The sequence below is a fragment of the Lytechinus variegatus genome, chromosome 12 (assembly GCF_018143015.1).
Source record: "Lytechinus variegatus isolate NC3 chromosome 12, Lvar_3.0, whole genome shotgun sequence".
Taxonomy (NCBI): Eukaryota; Metazoa; Echinodermata; class Echinoidea; order Temnopleuroida; family Toxopneustidae; genus Lytechinus; species Lytechinus variegatus.
The window spans coordinates 359,397-378,534 of record NC_054751.1 but is presented as its reverse complement, the minus strand read 5'-3'; the positions used below and the strand labels follow the sequence as shown (position 1 = coordinate 378,534).

The following is a 19,138-nucleotide window of genomic DNA, read 5'->3' as shown; positions in this document are numbered from 1 at the left end:
AAATCTTGGGTTGATTCCTGCTGGGCAAAGTTACTAACTGCCCGTAATAACACTTGTGAAGTCACATTCATGTGTAGAGGAGATTTTTAATTTTTCTCATTGTGTGAAAATCAAACCGCCCACCCACTCTACGTGAAGATCTGAATTTGTAAGATCTTCTTTTGCATTACCTTTAACCGGTTTAAACTGGTTTGTCATGACTACTTTAATTAGTTTTATGTTGTAAATGACAGGAAATACTGTGTGGTAATGTACACTTTCCAGGCTGTAACATAAAAGATCTGTAATTCAGAAATTGTAATTTACATGATATATCCAAGTTATCAACAGGAGAATATTTCCACTGTGCCCAAATTGATGAACAAAAAGGATTGTGAAATTTACTTTTGGGGGGGGCACTCACATATATTGGTGGTACAGGGATGTGTCGCATTTGATAACCCCCTTTTTCAGACCTAATTTTCAGTTCTCTAGATACTCTGAATGACAAGAGTTCCATTTAGAAGCCACCCCGCCTCGCTCGCAAGACCATTACGAAACATCTTGTTCCCTAGCCCTGCCAAAATCTCCAGTACGAGTAACGCATGCGAGAGTTGCACACACGGCTTCACAACTCCTACCGCTAGCGCCCACGTGTACATGCACAGTGCTAGCGTGCAACGTACCTACTGTACTGTTCTGTAGAACCAGTTTTTCACACTGCCCGGTATATATTTAGTTCCGAAGACCCCATATTTTTCCCTTGTGGTCAGTTCCTTAGACCCCCGTTCAGGGTTTCGTGAGGAACACCCCCATCAAAATACAATTTGAGTGCCCCCCCTGGCTTTTAAAGGGGAAGTTCACCCTGAAGAAAAGTTTGTTGTAAAAATTGCAGAAAAAATGATAAAAATATAACCAAAGGTTTGAGGAAAATCCGTTAAAGATTAAGAAAGTTAATAGAATTCAAAGTTTTGGATTTGTGACGTCATAAACGAGCAGCTGCCCCATATGTTATGTAATATAAAATGCATGAATTTCAAATTTTGTATGGTTCCTGATGAATCATTTTTTTCTATTCATGATCGGGTGTGAAATGATTTGTACATTGATATACAAAAGATACAGTAAAAACCATTTTCAATTTTCTGAGAAAATGAGATTTCATTAATTTTTTACCATTCGTTATGTAGGAATGCTGCTCGCATATGACGTCACAAATCAAATAATTGAAATTCTGATAACTTTTTGATTCTTTGATGAATTTTTCTCAAACCTTCTGCAATATTTTTTATTATTTTTTTTTGCTATTTTAACAAAAAACTTTGTCAGGGTGAACTTCCCCTTTAATTATGGATATAGAAAACTCATTGTCAGTGTTGGCAAGGCCAGTTAAAAAATTTGCAGGATTATGCAACTCCCACAAATTTGATGTATTTATGTTTTCATATTGTATACTGAGTGTGCTCATATTTTTGGGTTAGATATTGCGCATGACAGCTCATTCTGCTTGGAGATATGCCAGGCAAACCATCAAGGTATTGCATTGACAGTGTATAAAATGAAAGATGTGTTTGTTTTGCCACTTGCTTTGGTATTGCTCCAGCTCAGGGTAGAATAACAGAAATTCAGATTACAGGTAACTTTGCCAAAGAAAATCTGTTGGGACAAATTTGTTCTACTTGGAAGAAATTCGACTTTATAGATGGGGTATATCACATCCTGTGCATAATCTGTTTTAAAAATCGCTTCAACTAACAGAAGATCGACTTGCATAATTGTACGTGTAGTACTCCTTGAATCATTGATATGTACATGTGAGTGCTTTTAGACGTAACCGCTCGTTTTGGATAGCACTATCATTCACCAGTGGTGATCAGTCTACCTAAGAAAAATGTTGATTTGAATCAATAGGGAAAAATCAGAAAAGAATAATGGTGAAAATTTCATCAAAATCGGATGTAAAATAAGAAAGTTATGACATTATAAAGTTTCGCTTATTTGTCACAAAACAGTTATATCAACGAGTCAGTTACATGCAAATGAGAGTATCGATGATGTCCCTCACTCACTATTTCTTTTGTTTTTTATTGTTTGAATTATACAATATTTCGCTTATTTGTCACAAAATAGTTATATGCACGATTTAGTCACATGCAAATGAGAGTATCGATGATGTCCCTCACTATTTTTTGTTTTTTATTGTTTGAATTAAACAATATTTCAATTCTTACAGATTTGACAACAAAGACCAACTTGACTGAAACATAAAATGTCAAACAATGGTAATTTCACATGTTCAGGGCAAAATAAAACTTGTTTCACAGGACAATGAGAAAATTTGAATATTTCATATAATAAAATACAAAGGAAATATTGAGTGAGTGATGTCATCAGTTCCCTCATTTGCATACTGACCAGGATGTGAATATAAACTATTCTGTGAAATTAAGCAAAACTTTATGTCATAACTTTATTTTACATCCAATTTTGATGAAATTTTCAGTGCTATGCTTGTTGGATTTTTCTCTTTTTATTCAAATCAACTAATGGTTGGGGTGGACTTGTCCTTTAAGTAAGTTAAGGCAAACTGTCAGTAGTCTGCCGCATATTTTCGCAGAAATCCCGCTTTAGTTCTGCCCTGTTCATAGCAGCTTTCCCTGCATTCCCCATTATTTTTTTCTATGAAGAAGCGTGAGGATTGGTGATGAAAAGCCGCTGGTAGGATTCCCTCTGACAAGGTGCCTGTATGCTCCTTGGCAGCATCATGATGTATCATGTAGTTTTCGTACAATATGTGACAATGCAAGTAATATCGCACCGTGTATTACAGAGTACAAGGTGCGATAACTCAGTTGTAATCTTTAGCACAAACGTCACAAGTAATGACTAATCACCACTGGTATTTGAAAGATCTATCCATAGCGATTGAAAGATCTATCCATAGCGATGTTTGAAAGTATCATGAACGATTAAGAAAGCATAATGTTCACTTTAAATTGTACCCAATGATTAAAAGATTTTTTCTGAAATGCGTTGAAATATAAAGTCATATGAAGATTAGTATTCATTCAGTCTGTTACAAAATGTTGCGCTGATAGAATTCAAAATATTTTCTAGATTATATGTCAAGATACTGCTTGACCATTTTGTTACACTTCTCCCCCCTCCTCCCGGGAGGAGGGGGATTCATGTATAATGGCAGTATGGGTACGGCCCACCAGTCCACCACCCCTTTTCATGTCTTGCCAGCGGTTTCAAAGCATATAATTTTCACCCCTTTTCATTGACCAAAGTGCTCCCCAGTTCCTTAGCCCTTCATTTCAGGGATTAGGGGGGCGTTTCATCAATATTTTCTTCCGACAAGTTGTCAGATCTGACAACTTTCCTGGATTCTGATTGGTTGAAAAGCACTGTTACTATAGTAACTGTGGGATAAAACGTTCAAGTCCTTTTATGAAACGCTCCCCAGTTCTCAAGACCCCCTTTGCATGTTAAATTCCAGACTCCAAGCACCCCCACCCCCATTTGTAGAAGACCATCTAGTTCTTAACCCTTCTTAAGCTCTTATCAAAAGCGATTTCAAATCTTAAGGGTATTAAGATTTTTGGGGAACACGCACCTACCCTTTCCAAATGAGTGCCCCCTAGGATTTGGCATATTTGTTTATGCTATGTCGAGCATATTTTCCTCATAATATATATCCGGCTAAGAATCTCATAAGCTTCACCTTGAAAGATAATTATAACTTATTTTGAATTACTCCTCTCATTTTACTCTTTCAAATAAGAAAGATTCTATCCTTGGGTTTTCATGTCCTTAATAAAAATTTACAACTCTCTTGCTCTTGAATGGATGTTTATCAAATCACTATCGACATTTTTAGCTATATATTCATGAAGGTTAGATTCCACTTTTAATTAGTAGTTTTACAGACATAGCTCTGTTACAAGGAAGAAACCAGTTGCATTTTTTCTGCATTTTGAACTGTAGGAGAAAGCAAATGTAAAGACACACAAAAAAGTATAAAACAGACAAAATATTGTATAAATAACTTTTATTCACAAACGTGGCTTTGGGTAAAACAAATAAATAATCATGAAAATATATTCTGTATCACAAAATGATCCATCGGTGTTTTATGTTATCTCACAAGTAATAAATTCAAACTCAGTATTTTATACAGATAATCCTTCTCCAAGCACCTTTCATTTATTGGCAAATTTATCTTGTGTGATCACATAATATTTCTTCAGAGACCCTGCTAATGTCACCCACAACTCTAAGGAAATACTTACTGCTCTTACAGGTTTATTCTGTAATATGATTTTTCCATATTGGTATTTAAAAAGGAAAATGAATTAAGATAATCAGATAGATTTCTTTAGTAAGTTATTCAAACAATTTTTTACACAGGACCTACATGTTTGAAATATACCATTCATAATTTAACTACGGATATCAGGATTTGGTCCGCTTGTTGTCAATCCTCTGACAAACTATCAGGTTTTCAAAAACCTCCGTCGATAAAACGACAACAGGAAGTTGTGTATGGTTGACTTGCTTGCATTGGTGGGATATCAATATTTTCTTGTAAATTGTACTCTTTCCTGTATTAATAGAACCTATCAAAGAGGCTTCTTGTGCCAAGAATAAATGTAAGTTTGGAAAAGTAGTTCAAACAACTTTCTCAATCAAGTACGTTTATGAAGACCCAGTCTCATCGATCCATGCAAGCCTTGCATGTGACTTGCTGGTAACTATTTCTGCTACCTGCAGGTCGGCCGCATTGACAGTATCTCGCACGCAACTCACACGCAGATGAGCACGCAAGTCTGATTGGCACGTAGAAAAGTTTCGAACATGCTCAAAACATTTTTGCGGATGAGTTGTGGGCAATACCCCGCAAGGCTTGCATGGAACGATGTGACAACGCCTTTTGAAAATACTTCATGGGAGAAAATGTCAAAATACACTGAGGCTCAAAACGGAAGTCAGTTCATCCCCCTTCCTGCCTCCATCAACCAAAAACTTTATATAGAACAGAAAGGGAAATTTAGTTTGGCACCTTAAAAAGAAGTTCTTCAATTTATTTTAAATTGCAACCAGCCCTGTCAACGATGAATGACTTCAAGCTTGGTGCTGATATATACTTGTATTGGTGGTGGCCAAATTTTTTCCTCAAAACAACACCAAATGTTATCTGAAGCCGGTGCTGAGATGGTCACACTAGGTGTTCAGAAGTTCATGATGTAGGTGTTGAGGCTAGGGACAGCTGTCTGATTTGTCCTTGCGAAGCAAACACCAACACCAAACTTGAAATCCTTTTTGCTGTTAACTAAATTCTTGTTGAGGGCTACATGACATGTCATGAATTCAGCGCCGAGTAGTCCCTGTGGGAATTACAGAATCCTGTAGTTAATGGGTCCATATTTTGTGGCCCTCCAAATCAAATATCCGATTTTCTAATGCAGCCACTGCTTCATGAATGTACATCCAGTCTAGTCTCAAGAGGGCAGCACAGTGCTCTAGAAGCCACTGGTACGACCGATGGAATGGCCTCCATGCTGCTGGTTCACCGTCTTGATACATACTAGCCTTGGCTTGCTTAACACTGACTGGCTTGTACCTGGTGTAGGAGACGCTGTAGGAAACAAGTCCTGTGGAAGACTTACCAGGATTGTCCTTACTGACATCTGCTTCCTCTGTCCTTGATAACACCATTTGTTTCCATTGCTCATAGGGTAGTTCCTCAACATCACTTCGGCTCATGGAGTCAGTTCCTGCCCCTTTCATTATCTTTCCAAGGTTTCCATTTCCAGTATTGTCCTCTTCTGTTCGAGTCCTCTTTCTCTTTGTCCTTGTGTACTTTGATGTGCCTTCAGAAGCTGCAGCTGGGTCAGAATCATCTTCATCTTGATGACCTGGAGTCTCTCCTTTGCCTTTAGCTTTACTGCCAGCTTTCTTTCTCTTCCCTCCTCTTTGCTCACTCCCTTCAGGGTAGGATTCTGCCTTCTTCTCTGACATGATCTTCTTCAGTCTATCATCGCTCAATATGCTCTCCGGATCCAAATCGTTCTTCTTACAGAACTTGGTGAGATTCACAAGGTAGTCTACGCTGCTCCTTGAGAAGTTGCATGAAGCAAGATAGTTCTTGGAGATCCAGTGGACACCATCGGTAGCAGTGGGCACAGCACCATGACCTATTCCAGTACCAGACTCCGTACTGTTGGATTTTCCTTCCGATCTCTGGTCAAGACCATTCCTGGGGTATGGAAAGCTGCTTGGAGCATCATGAATACATGACTGGCCACTTGGTTCACCTTGATCTCTGACTTTCATAAATGGTCGCTGCATCTCACTTCCAAGGCTCTGACCTGTATTCAAAATTTCATGAAAAAGGAAGGAAAAGAGAGGACACAATTGCATAAATGTTTATTGCAAATTAAAATTTGGTATGGCAGTCACAAGCTTACTAAAGGGGTGAATGTGTGATATGAATAGCATATTCTGTCAACTGATAACAGGTTTTATGAAACAGGGTCCAAGATATCAGTGAGAGGCTTCCCTTGGTACTTGTGGGATCTGCTGAGGATAAAGGAGGGAAGGTTTGACAAAAGCTATAAACTTATAATTATAACTGTTTCCATGAAACAGGGTCCAAGATGACCGTGAGAGGCTTACCTTGATAAATGTGGGATCTATTGAGGATAAGGGCTATGGTTTGATAATAACTTCAAACATGCAATTGATAAGTTTTTATTATGAAACAGGGTCCAAGGAGACAGTGTCTGGCTTACCTTGACACTTGTGGAAATTATTCATGATAAAGGGAAGAAGGTGTGATAATAGACCAGTTCGTAATTACTTCATGGGCAATTTTGGTCAAATGACCTTTCATTTCTTTCATCATGATAGGCAGATTTCAAAGCAAGATATTATGTAAGCTTGCCTTACATAGCAGGATGAAGAAATTGAATAGACCAGGTGAATAGAATAGCACACCAATGAACACTTAATGAAGGTATTTGTTGCATTCCTACTTTGAATGCATATCTTAGCATGTTGCACAATGTACTTGACAAACTGTGAAATACCAGTCGTTCGTGGAAGCATTGTTGTTTTTGTGGATGTAAATGAAAACGACAATTCAAAAGAATATATGAATAATCAAGACATCAAAGTTGGTGCTTATCTCATTAGATTTTAAAGCACCATGTCACTTTAGTACAAATGACCTTCTTCTGATCATGCGTAGAATCTTTTGATCATGCGCAGAAAGGAACTACGAACTGGCTTATTAAACAGGGTCCAAGGTGCGAATGAGAGGCTTACCTTGGTACTTTACGGCTTTGTATAGTGTTTCTCTTTTTGAGTTGAGTAGGAAGGACTTGGAATGCTGATCGATGAATCTTGAAACATCACTCACCTCTCTGCATGCCCTTCGAACAGAAATGGGCAAACAAAGTTTTTCTTTTGCTGGTGCATTCATTTGGAACAATCTACCTAATTTTTTAAGAAATGCTCAATCCTAATCCTCATTTAGTCTTCTATTTTGGCGTTATGATATTCTTAATTTATAAACTGGCCCCTTGTGTTGTTCTTTTCTTTACAGTTTGTTTGTTTCAACTTACATTGTACACTGTTTATACTCATGTTTGTTAAATGTTTGTATTTTTGTTGTAGGGCCTCCAAGGACAACAGTATATCAATTACTGATGGAGCCACCCTACTAAAAAAAAGACTTATGAATAAATAAATCAAGGAAAAAATAATAAATTTGACATTTTGAAATCTAATACCATATAATACGTAAAATTACACTATTAATTTCATTTCAAAGCAGTTGTATGCCTGTTTTCTATTACCCATGTAAAAATTTGATGACGCATGTACTGGACCTAGTAAATTTGCCATTTTTGTTTTCTTAATTTCATCTGCGTTAGTTATTACTTTGTGAAACTGGTGACTTTGTAGTATTATATAGACATATAACCAAGAGATTTGATGAGGGTAGAATTACTTAAATTTCAAACATTAATAACTTCTGGAGGGAATTCTATTCCCAGTCCAAATTGCATTGTAACAAAATAATTGATCAAAATGATAATGAAAAAAAAATGAAGATAGCTATATAATGACTTACTGATGGCTGAAAATGTTGGTTTTGATCTGATGGTGTTTTGCCCTCAGTTTTTCACTAGCCATCCACTCCTCAAATATAAATGGGACAACCTTGCTACCTAAAAAATAATTAAAAAAAGAAAAATTATGTATTTACAAAGAGGTTTACCAATCAGACAATGATTATGTAAATGTCCGCATTCTGAATTCTGGTTTGACTTAGGTTAAAATTGTTAAAATTATGAGAAGCCAAAAATTTCAAGTTTGCATTCCCATTATATATTTCCTAATCTTTACTTGGCTCTTTCCTCATGTTTTAATGATGAAGAGAACTATTTCAGTAATTATTTATTCCCAGTCAGTTATGAATGATTTGAGTGTCAAATGAGCTGACAAATTAAGCTTGTATTGTAGCAGATACAAGTCACAATTGGCTCTCCATTGTTAAACCACAACTTTGGACCAGAGTTCAGAATACCGGCCCTATGGATCAATATCATAACTGATATAGTTGTAATGTAAAGAATACAAAACAAAGAAATTACATCACATATATAATGTGAGTGATAATGGTATTACAATTGCATTCATTTGTGATATTTATTGACCGGTTATAGGTACACATTAATTTGATTTGCAATCTTACACTTGGTTGTCATATTTCAAAGATTATGTAGCCATGTACGTGTGATAATCGAATGCCTCAGATCAGTAAACAACATCTGGCGAACATTTGATTACTATAAAAGGTAATATTCTGTTGCCAATGGTTGATAAACAAGTCAAAAGCTTAAATGGTTTGAGTTTCACTCCCTGGCCTTAATATTATTCTTATAATTAGATCACAACTCTGTGTGGGACAGGTTCCGGGATTTACCTGTAGGTAGTTTGTTCCTAACGATTCTTCCAATCTCTGAAGAAAGCACCTCAGTGTGGCCGTCCAATCCAAAGAGTAGCTTCATCGCGACTATGATGTAAGCCAAAGCTGGACCTTCCTCTATCTCGAATTGTTCCTTTTTATTCTTCTTCTTCTTTTTATTCCGTGGATGATCGACGGGGGCTGGGTATTTGGTCATCAGATGATGGGTGATTTGAAGGAATGATGCTGCAAAGAAATAAAAAAAAACATTGGGGAATATTGTGAGCATATTAAGGGGGAATCATGGTCTAGTGGTTCTGACTTTTGTCTATCAACGAGATGGCCGTGGGTTCAGATCCAAGCCATGGCACATTTTCCTTCAGGAAGAAATTTACCCCCATGGTGATGCACTCAACCCAGGTGAGGTGAATAGATACCATGCAGGATTAATTCCTTGAATGCACCAAGGGCTGTAAATAACAGCTTGAGCTAAAGCTGCGGCTATAAATAATGAGATTCTATCTAGACTGATGTCACTATACAATTGCTTACTATTATTATCATTACTATATAATTTGTAAATACATCCAAGGCAAGATGAAATGTGTGTATAAATGACATTGTGTTTACTAAAAAAACATGTATCAAACAAGAACAATTAAATGAAACATGTTGGATAGTTTACAAACAGCAATGTGAATTTTTTTACATGAGAAAATTCAGCATGGCGATTGATTGGACATATCAAATATGGCCGTATAAATATTGTAAAAATTGGCTGAGATATTCTCTACTTTAAAACACTTCACATATGATATAATTAAATTGATTTTGTTCATACCATGCTTCAGGCCTTTACATCATTTTTAAGAAAAAAAATCAATATGACTGCTAAAGGAACTTGCAGCTGAAACGGAATAATTTTCAAAATTTTTGCCAAGATTCATTTTGATTTAAAGGTACTTCATGTACAGTAAGAAACTTTTGGAATGTTATTTTTAAACTTGAACTCATATAATGGCAATATTCTTTGTGCATAAATGTCATCCAACCACTTAAAAAGAAAACTGTGAGCTAGTACAGCAATTTTGCAAAATGTCAATGTTCAATATTCCCTTGATGAATGCTGCCCCCTACAGCTGAAAACAGGATAGTTTTTTATAGGCTAGCATAAAAGAGGCTTGTTCTGCTTCATTGCATGCATTAAAGAGAATCAGTAATTTCATTATCACCACCATCACTGCCATCATCATCATCATCCTCATCATCATCGTCGTCAGCATATCATCATCATCACCATCATTATCATCATCATCATTATCATCATCATCTTCATCACCAACATCATCATAATCATCTTTATCATCCTCATCGTCGTCATCATATCATCATCATCATCATCATCACCATCTTCATCATCATCATTATCATCATCATCACCATTATCACCAACATCATCCTAATCATCTTTATCTTTATCATCATCATCATCATCATCGTCATCGTTGTCATCATCGTCATCATCATCATCATCGTCATCATCATCATCATCACAGCTCACCTGGCAGATGAAGCGATGAGATAAATCGACCAATGACAAAGTCCAGCTTCAGGTGATCAAAGGCTGGTAGATCGATATCTAACACACTAAGAACATGAGAGACTGGCTCTTGAAGCTTAGAGGTATAAAGCAGATCCTGTGAACCAAATGCAAAAAGGAAATAGGATAGTCTCGCTTGAAGAAACAAACAAAAACTTTATAGCATCATTACATTTCGTCCTATTGTGAAAATGCAAAACAAGGGCACTTTTCACAGTCCACCTATACATTAAATCTCAATGAATATATATCACATCAACATATAGTGTCTTTCCTATTTGTGAAATTGCATGTTTAGAGCAGACAAAAGCATTATCCTTATCCTCACCTGTGTGAGAAAGTGCATATCTTACACCCTCTTAATAGTCGACAGTGCCAATACAATTCATCTCAACAAACTAATACCATACTGTGTCTTGTTCACTTGTGAAAATACACATCTAGAGATCTTTTCATTGACCCCTTGTTAATGAAATCTTGACAATCAAGCAAGACATTTGCCAGAATGTCTCACTCACTTGAGAAAATGCACATGAAGATCTTTTTTCCTGTAGTCCCCTTAATACTAAATACATTCAGTGGGCGTGAAATAAAAGGAAGGTGGTACATGTGGTAATGCTTCAAGAATGTTTTTGATTTGAAAGCTATGGACAGTAACATTGATCACTGTGTGTCGAGATGAAAAACAAAATTATTGACATGCACAATCTTTGGGAGTGAGTAAAAATGACTAAAATTGATAAGAAGTTACATCATCATGTTATGTTATACCGAGGTGTTAACCCGACTGCTAAGAAAGCACAAACGCCTGTGAGCAAGCAACCAGGGGACCAAAGGCTTTAATAAGGTCCTCTCCAAGGGACCCGGTAATGAGGATAAATGCCTTACCAAAGGGCACTAGCGCACAACTTGGGAATCGAACCCGGGTCACCGGAATCCGAATCATCATCACCATTGCCACCACCTCTATCATCATAAACATCATCATTACAATCATCATCTCCATCATCATCATCATCATCATCATCATCATCTATCATCATCATCACCATTGCCACCACCCCTATCATCATCATTATCATCATTATTACAATCATCACCATCATCATCATCATCATCATCATCATCATCATCATCATCATCATCATCATCATCATCATCATCATCATCATCATCATCATCATCATCATCATCATCATCATCATCATCATCATCATCATCATCATCATCATCTATCATCATCATCACCATTGCCACCACCCCTATCATCATCATTATCATCATTATTACAATCATCACCATCATCATCATCATCATCATCATCATCATCATCATCACCATCATCATCATCATCATCACCACCACCATCACTATAGAAACAATTATAATTATCATTACTTACTGGTTTAGCCACAAGGAACACATGAGTACCAGACGAATCAAACTTGCCTGTGATGTCCTTAGGTAGGACATCGCTGGTTCCATAGAAAGGCAGGTGACCCTCTAAAACCCATCTTAGAAGAGGATTGGAATAAAATAACATCAACTTAAAGGACAAGTCCACCCCAACAAAAAGGAGAAAAATCCAACAAGCAAACCACTGAAAATTTCATCAAAATCGGATGTAAAATAAGAAAGTTATGCCATTTTAAAGTTTCACTTAATTTCACAACACAGTTAAATGAGCATCCTGGTCGGTATGCAAATTGGCACACTGATGACGTCATCCACTCACTATTTCTTTTCTATTTTATTAAATGAAATATATGAAAAATTCGTTGTCAAATCTGTAAAAATGAAAATATTGTATAATTCAAACAATAAAAAACAAAAGATAGAGTGAGTGAAGGACTTCGACTCTCTCAGTTGCATACCGCTGAGTTGGGCATTTATCTGTTTTGTGAAAAATAAGTGAAATTCAAAAATGTCATAACTTTCTTATCTTACATACGATTTCAATGAAATTATCAGCGTTATCTTTGTCTGATTTTTCTTTATCAATTCAAATCAACAATTTTCTGGGGTGGACTTGACCTTTAAACAAGAGAAAAGGAAACCTTAAGGTGCCAAAGACGTGCCAAAGTATTTTGACTAAGTGGTGTAAAATCATGTCTCATTAAATCTGAACACTGGCCCGTATTCTGAACATAATTGAAACTGGTGACTCTGGTCTAAACTTGTATTTCAACTATGAATAGCCAATCATGACATAAATCTCTAACAGAACAAGTTAATATATCAGCTCATTCAACTCTTAAATCATTTGGAACTGTCTGGGAACGATAAAAAAAGATAGTTGCTGTCTTCATCAAGAAAGAATTGGGAATGAGTTCAGTAAACATAAGAAAGATATGATGTACACAAAAATTTGACAATGTTGGTTTTCCATAACTTCAGAGTAAGCTTAGACCATGGTCTTGGTAAAATGCGACTTCAGAATATGGGCCTTTGAAACATATTGCTGAGCTCTGATGTGTCATGTATGAAAGAGATTTTAGACTAATGGTTTATATTCACTTGGTTTACAAGAAGTTGGTCTCCTTCTTGGATAGTCTAAAACCACACGGGACAAACCCATTTGGTCAACCATCAGTTCGGTCTAATTGCGTTTTTCCCACTATTAAAAATCTATGTCTCATTTGGTCAACCCAGTTAACCCAGGTTTAACCCTATCTAGGCCAGGATATTTTGGGAGTTCACATGGCCGGGGGGGGCCTCCCAGGCCCCCCCTTGAGATCTCGGCCGTTGACCGCGCGATCGCGCCGAAAATTGGCACAAAGGTTGTCTGGGATATAATCTACAAAATGGTATAGTAATTTTTTTCATGCGAATCGTTATTACGTAATTATGCTAATTTATGCGTAATTAGTATGCAAAATCATACTTTTTCCTCTAACTCCATAAATAAGGCTCCAAATGTTCTAATTTTTGGCATAGAAACTCTTTGTGATGTTCTTAGCAAGTGTACATGAAAAAAATTGTGATATCAGATCAATTTCTTATGTATTATATTGTTTTTGCAATTTCTTATGTATTTCTTTGTTTTTTGGACCTTTTGTTTTTCATTGTTTTTTCAATGAAATTCGTTGGGGACTCTTCTAAGATCATAAACAGCATAAAATACATACATTTAGGCCAGCAAAACTAAAAATAATCATACATTTATGATTTTTGGTTAAAAACACAATTTCCATTGACTTTGTACACGAAATCACGTTTTTGAGCAATTTTTGGTCTGACATGCACTTACATAACGTTGCGTAACTTCGGAACCACGTACCCGGGTGACGCAAAATTGGTCTCAAAAGTTGCGCAAGACTTGAAAGTAAAAAGTCAGCGAGCGGCGCGGTCAAAAAATTTTGCGCGGCGAAAATATCGCACGACTCGTTGAGGGGGGCCTCCGAGGCCCCCCCAGGCCTTGATAGGGTTAACTAAACCATGGTTATAAGAATACCATCTAATAAGACTGGAGTAGACAAATTGGTTGAAGGTGAACTATGATTAGACCATGTGGGAAGAGATGGCTGTAGACCAAGTGGCAATCTATCTACCTGATGAGGTCTGAGACCAAGACTGGTTCTCCAAGAAACCTGAGGGCAGCATACAGGATTCCAAGAAGATGCACAAGACGGAACTTCTTCTTCTTCTTCTGAACAAAGTCTTCATCAGTGGGCCTACACCTGATGGGAATAGAAGGAAAGATACACTAATCATTTATTCGTTTTTGTATTCATATAAAAGAAATGTCACCTGGTGAAATGTACCAACAATTCATGCATTTGGATACACAGAAAAATATTATGATTTCAGAAAGCTAATTTGCACCACTTACATCTATATCCCTGGACACAAAAAATCCAAAGAGTTTTCTTTGTTTAGAGATTGGGAGCTAAATATAAATGGGTAAAGACTACGGGCATTTTCACACGTGAATCTTGAATCATCATCATAATGATGATTGCAATCCGTCTTTAGAATCATTGGACCTTTCACATGGAAAATTTGTATTGTAATTTGAGTGAAACTTACCTGGAATTCACCTATGGAGTAGAATTTGAATTTGTGATTGTAATTAGCGTTCGTGATTCTAGTTTGGTTTCACACATGCTCAAAACTTTTCATCAGCCTTATTTTTCACTGGAATTATCATTCAAATTACAATTTTTTTACAGTGTGAAAGGACGGTATTAAGGAACAAAGTTCTGAATTTATATGTATGTGAAAATAAAGAATATCATGAGAATTAAGGTTTTTCTTTATCTGAAATAGCCGTCTATACAATTCAATTGTCTTTCTTTGATTTTTGTTTTTGAGGAAACCTATGAAAAGCCCTGGGGAAAGGAAACTCATTGCATTTCACACAAGAAGTCACAAACCATTCATGTGCACAGTTTTATACTCAAGTATTATAAAAGCTATTATTAATGTCCAGGCTTTATTTTGTAAGAAAATACTCATTCAATTCAGGACTCTTCGTGTGTGTGTGTGAATAAAACTGAAACTGTGCGTATGATTACATCTAGGTCATGTTTCAAACAAAACTTAACAAATATATCTTAATTGATAAATGCATGATCAGCGACACGACACATGCTCTTGCCTTAATATCTCACAGGGCATAGGGTTAGAGTTAAAATTGTAATATGAGTATTTGGTTCAGAATAATGTAAAGATAAGAATTAGGGTTTATTCAGTTTTGGAGGTTAGGTTTTATGCTTGGCTTCACATTAAGATTTTCTATCACAGCAATTAATGCCAGAGCAAATGGCATGGAAATGTATGATCCTGTACTTACACATTCTTGTTTTTATTCATGGATGAATTCTGTGAGACAAAAAAAAAAGGAAAAGAAAAAAGTGATCAATTAAGAAGAAATAGAGAAAGGAGGGAAATAGAAGGTAAAGAGGAAAGGAGAGAAAGGGAAGGGAGGAGGAAGAGAAGGAAGAAGGAAAGAAGAAAGAAGGTCAGGAGAGAAGCAGGGAGAGGGGTGGGGAGAGGTGCAGGGCAAGAACGGGGATGAGAGGGTGAGTTGAAGGGAAGGGGGAATAGAGAAATGGTAGGTAGGGGAGGGGTGGGAGGTAGTGAGAGAGAGGGAGAAAGGGTGGAAATAATAAGAAAATGAATGGGGAATGTAGTGAGAAGGGGATGGAATTGTAATAATAATATACAGTTCTTCTATAGCGCAAATCACATTATGAATGTCTCTATTACCCCAGCTGTAGCTTGGCAGCCGTAATTTTCAAGATAACTGCGCACACGCATTTCAAGGAATAAATTCCTGCCAGGTACCCATTCACCTCACCTGGGTTGAGTGCAGCACAATGTGAATGAATTACTTGTTGAAGGAAACTATGCCATGGCTGGGATTTGTTCCCACGACCCTCTGTTTCAAAGTCCGGAGACTTATAAACTGGGCCACAGCGCTCCACAATGTAGAGTATACGGAGAGAGAGAGAGGGTGTGTGTAGAAGGACAAAATAGAGACAAGGGAGGGGGTGTAGTAAGAGGGTAGAAAGAAAGGCAGGGAAAGAGGTGAGAGGAATGCAGGTAAGGAGAAAAGAATAGAGAAAGGGTAAAGTAATAATGTGGGATGTATGGGTTGGGAGGACAGAAAGAGAGGGGGGGGGGGGGGGGGGGAGAGAAAAATTTCTAGACCATTGGTACTATATAGTGCGTCCCCCAAAAACTATACACTTTTGAAATGGCTGCCAAATAAAACATAATTATAATCACTTTGGGGGGAAAGACTTATATATAGGGAAAGCCATAAAGATTTTCAAATGACACCAAAAAGTTGGAAAATTATTCATGCTTGAGCGAGCACTGCCCACTGAAACAAAGGGTATGAAAATTAGGCTGGGCCAGAATTACCCTTCCAATTTATGTCAGTTTTTTGAAAGGCAAATCCTTTGGAATTTGCAAGGTTAAGGGAGGTTTTTTTTGGGACACACTGTATAGGCAGCAAAACAGTATTAAATTAAACAATGATACATGGAAATGAATGTCTGTGGAGTTTAGTCTGGCAGCATTCATTCTGTAAACAAACATAATAAATCTGTAGAAAGGTTTCTTTAGTCCGCAGGCCTCAGAAAGATTTGTCTGCAGCAGGTGCATTCACATTACTAAGAATGTTCTCACATTAAAAAGAATGTTCTCACATAATCAACAGTCTCCTCCAATAAAGGAAAGAGTAGATTTCAATTAGATTTCAGTCAGCACAAAACCAATGGATAGTCCCTTTAAATAAAAAAAAAACACACACACTATCAGTGAACAACATTAAATCTAAATTCTAAATACATCTGTCTGATAAAAAATAGAGATCTTGTATATACAGAGCATGAAGAATATGCACATTGTTGAACAGTGACCTGCATTCTTAAAGTTGACTAGCATTATTTTAAAAGACACAATGACCAAAATACCATACATTGAAATGTTTTAGTAACACTTCATATATAGTTTTCTCCCTCAATATAATGAATAACAATTTGATACTCAATGGACTAATATATGTTGAGAAACATTCAATGTGAATTTCTGACACTGTTTATAAATTGATCTATATATATGATCCCTATATGAACTCAATAAAGAGTACAACTGGAATATATAAAAATATCATTGCACTACATCTAAAAGGAAAAAATGGAAAGGAAGGAAATAGAAAAAGAGAGGAATGAAATATAGGGAATAATGTATACAATACACAGGGATGTAAAAAGGGATTTCCATGGGATACAGTTAATGAATTCATGACTTTGTGTTTTACGGACAAGACCAACCCGGCAAAATGTTGATTCAAATAAAAAGAAAAAACCAAACAAGCATAACACTGAAAATGTCAATAAAATCTGATGCAAAATAAGAAAGTTTAACATTTCAAGTATTGCTTAATTTCACAAAACATTTATAATACCGGTATGCACATCCTGGTCAGTATGCAAATAAGGGGACCGATGCTATCACTCACTCACTCACTATTTCTTTTGTATTTTATTACATGAAATGTGAAATATTCTTATTTTCTCCTCCATGTGATATGAAACACAGTCCTATTCCTTCCTGAACATGTGGAATTACCATTGTTTAAACCTTTTTACTGGTCCAGTCAAATTGGTCCTTACTGTCAAATCTGTAAAACTTGAATTAAATATTCTATGATTTAAACAATACAAAAACAAAAGAAATGTTGAGTGAGGGGCATCATCAACTTTCTCATTTGCGTATCACTGAGTTTTGCATATTGCTGTTTCGTGAAAAATAAGCAAAACTTTAAAATGTAATAACTTTCTTATTTTACCTCCGATTTTAATGATATTTTCAACATTATGCTCGTTTGATTTTCCTCTATTGATTCAAATCAACATTTTCTGGGGTGGACTTGACCTTTAAGTATGAAGCAGGATAGTGTTCCTCAAGTTAATTTTGTTTGGATGATGGTAATGCAGTGGAAGCACAGAGATGAATGATCACATTAAATAACACAGATACACTCCAACCTTGTGTATCTGGCCTTCATTTATCCAGGCTAAACTCACCTTATCTCCTGGCTAACTTTCTTACATACATGCAAAGATTTTTTTCCCCATTTTCATTTCACTTTATTTTCACCACATACATGTACAAACAAAAAGACATAGAGAAAGATAAACTTCCATCAAAATGATCTGCATTTTTCTCATATCCCACCATTTTCGGCCCTAAAACAAGACCGGATTTACACTTTCCACCCACGGCATGTCTTATGTCATTCTTATGCTTGAGTGTTTTATAATAAGTCCTTCTGATAGGATGTTAAAAGCAGTCCTAAGTAGGGATGAGCCATCAAAGATTGTACTATCATAATAAAGATTGAATATCAGAGGGAGATATTGATTAGTTTAATAACCTTCCGCTGCCTGCAAGAGGTAGGGAATCAATATGCCAAATATCTTATACTAAATCAAATATCAAATGGGTAAGAAAATTAAATAAATTTATGAAGAAAAAGTAATAAAAGATAGAATTATCATGAGATTGAGCTATCAAGTTGCTAGAAACTTATCTTTAGAAAACCCCAAAACATTGAAGGCCTATATGTTGGTATCACCAAACAAGCTATGTAATTTTAAGACCAAGGGCCCGTGGAGAAAGAGTTGCAATCAATCGCAACTCTAAAAATCACGCGCAACTGATTTTCAACCAATCAACAGCGCGCATTTGGGACTTGCAATTGATTTTTTCACTTGTGTTTAAACGCAACTCTTTCTGCAACAGATCCCAAGTTTTCATCTGGCAACACGTGAAACGCACCCTCCGGGTCTAAGGTTTGTCCAGCCCGGCATGATTGACAGTCATTTTTAGGAGGGTATCATATTACTGTTTGGATGTCCGCAAGATGTTAATCATAAGCAGGCTAAGTGGCTTACTGATGGAGAACTCAATCCATTGGTATGAACAGAATGTATCGACTTCACTGGGCATGACGTACAACAACCCTTAGAGGTTCTTCTTACCCTTTAACGCCAAAATCAAGAAGTGAGCAACTATTTCAAAAGAGTCTTTAAAATTAGGCGAAATGTCCTGAAAAAGTTTTT

General features: G+C 36.5%; 1 protein-coding gene across 1 annotated transcript; it reads right to left on the bottom strand.

Annotated features, from left to right (window-relative positions):
- Positions 1–5,164: 5,164 nt before the first annotated feature.
- LOC121425543 lies at positions 5,165–15,378 on the bottom strand. The gene is made up of 8 exons (XM_041621622.1): positions 15,355–15,378; positions 14,111–14,239; positions 11,962–12,073; positions 10,521–10,656; positions 8,978–9,205; positions 8,123–8,219; positions 7,312–7,418; positions 5,165–6,353 (listed from the first exon to the last, which is right to left on the bottom strand). The coding sequence occupies exons 1-8, from the start codon at positions 15,372–15,374 to the stop codon at positions 5,395–5,397; spliced, it is 1,788 nt and encodes a 595-aa protein (XP_041477556.1). The 5' UTR covers positions 15,375–15,378; the 3' UTR covers positions 5,165–5,394.
- Positions 15,379–19,138: the final 3,760 nt, after the last annotated feature.

Excerpts from the sequence above, each read along its gene's own strand:
- LOC121425543 (XM_041621622.1), bottom strand. The coding sequence starts at position 15,374 with ATGAATAAAAACAAGAATGT. Across the intron at positions 9,206-10,520 it reads CTCATCGCTTCATCTGCCAG|CATCATTCCTTCAAATCACC; the intron begins GTGAGCTGTGAT and ends ATTTCTTTGCAG. Across the intron at positions 6,354-7,311 it reads CAAAGCCGTAAAGTACCAAG|GTCAGAGCCTTGGAAGTGAG; the intron begins GTAAGCCTCTCA and ends TTTTGAATACAG.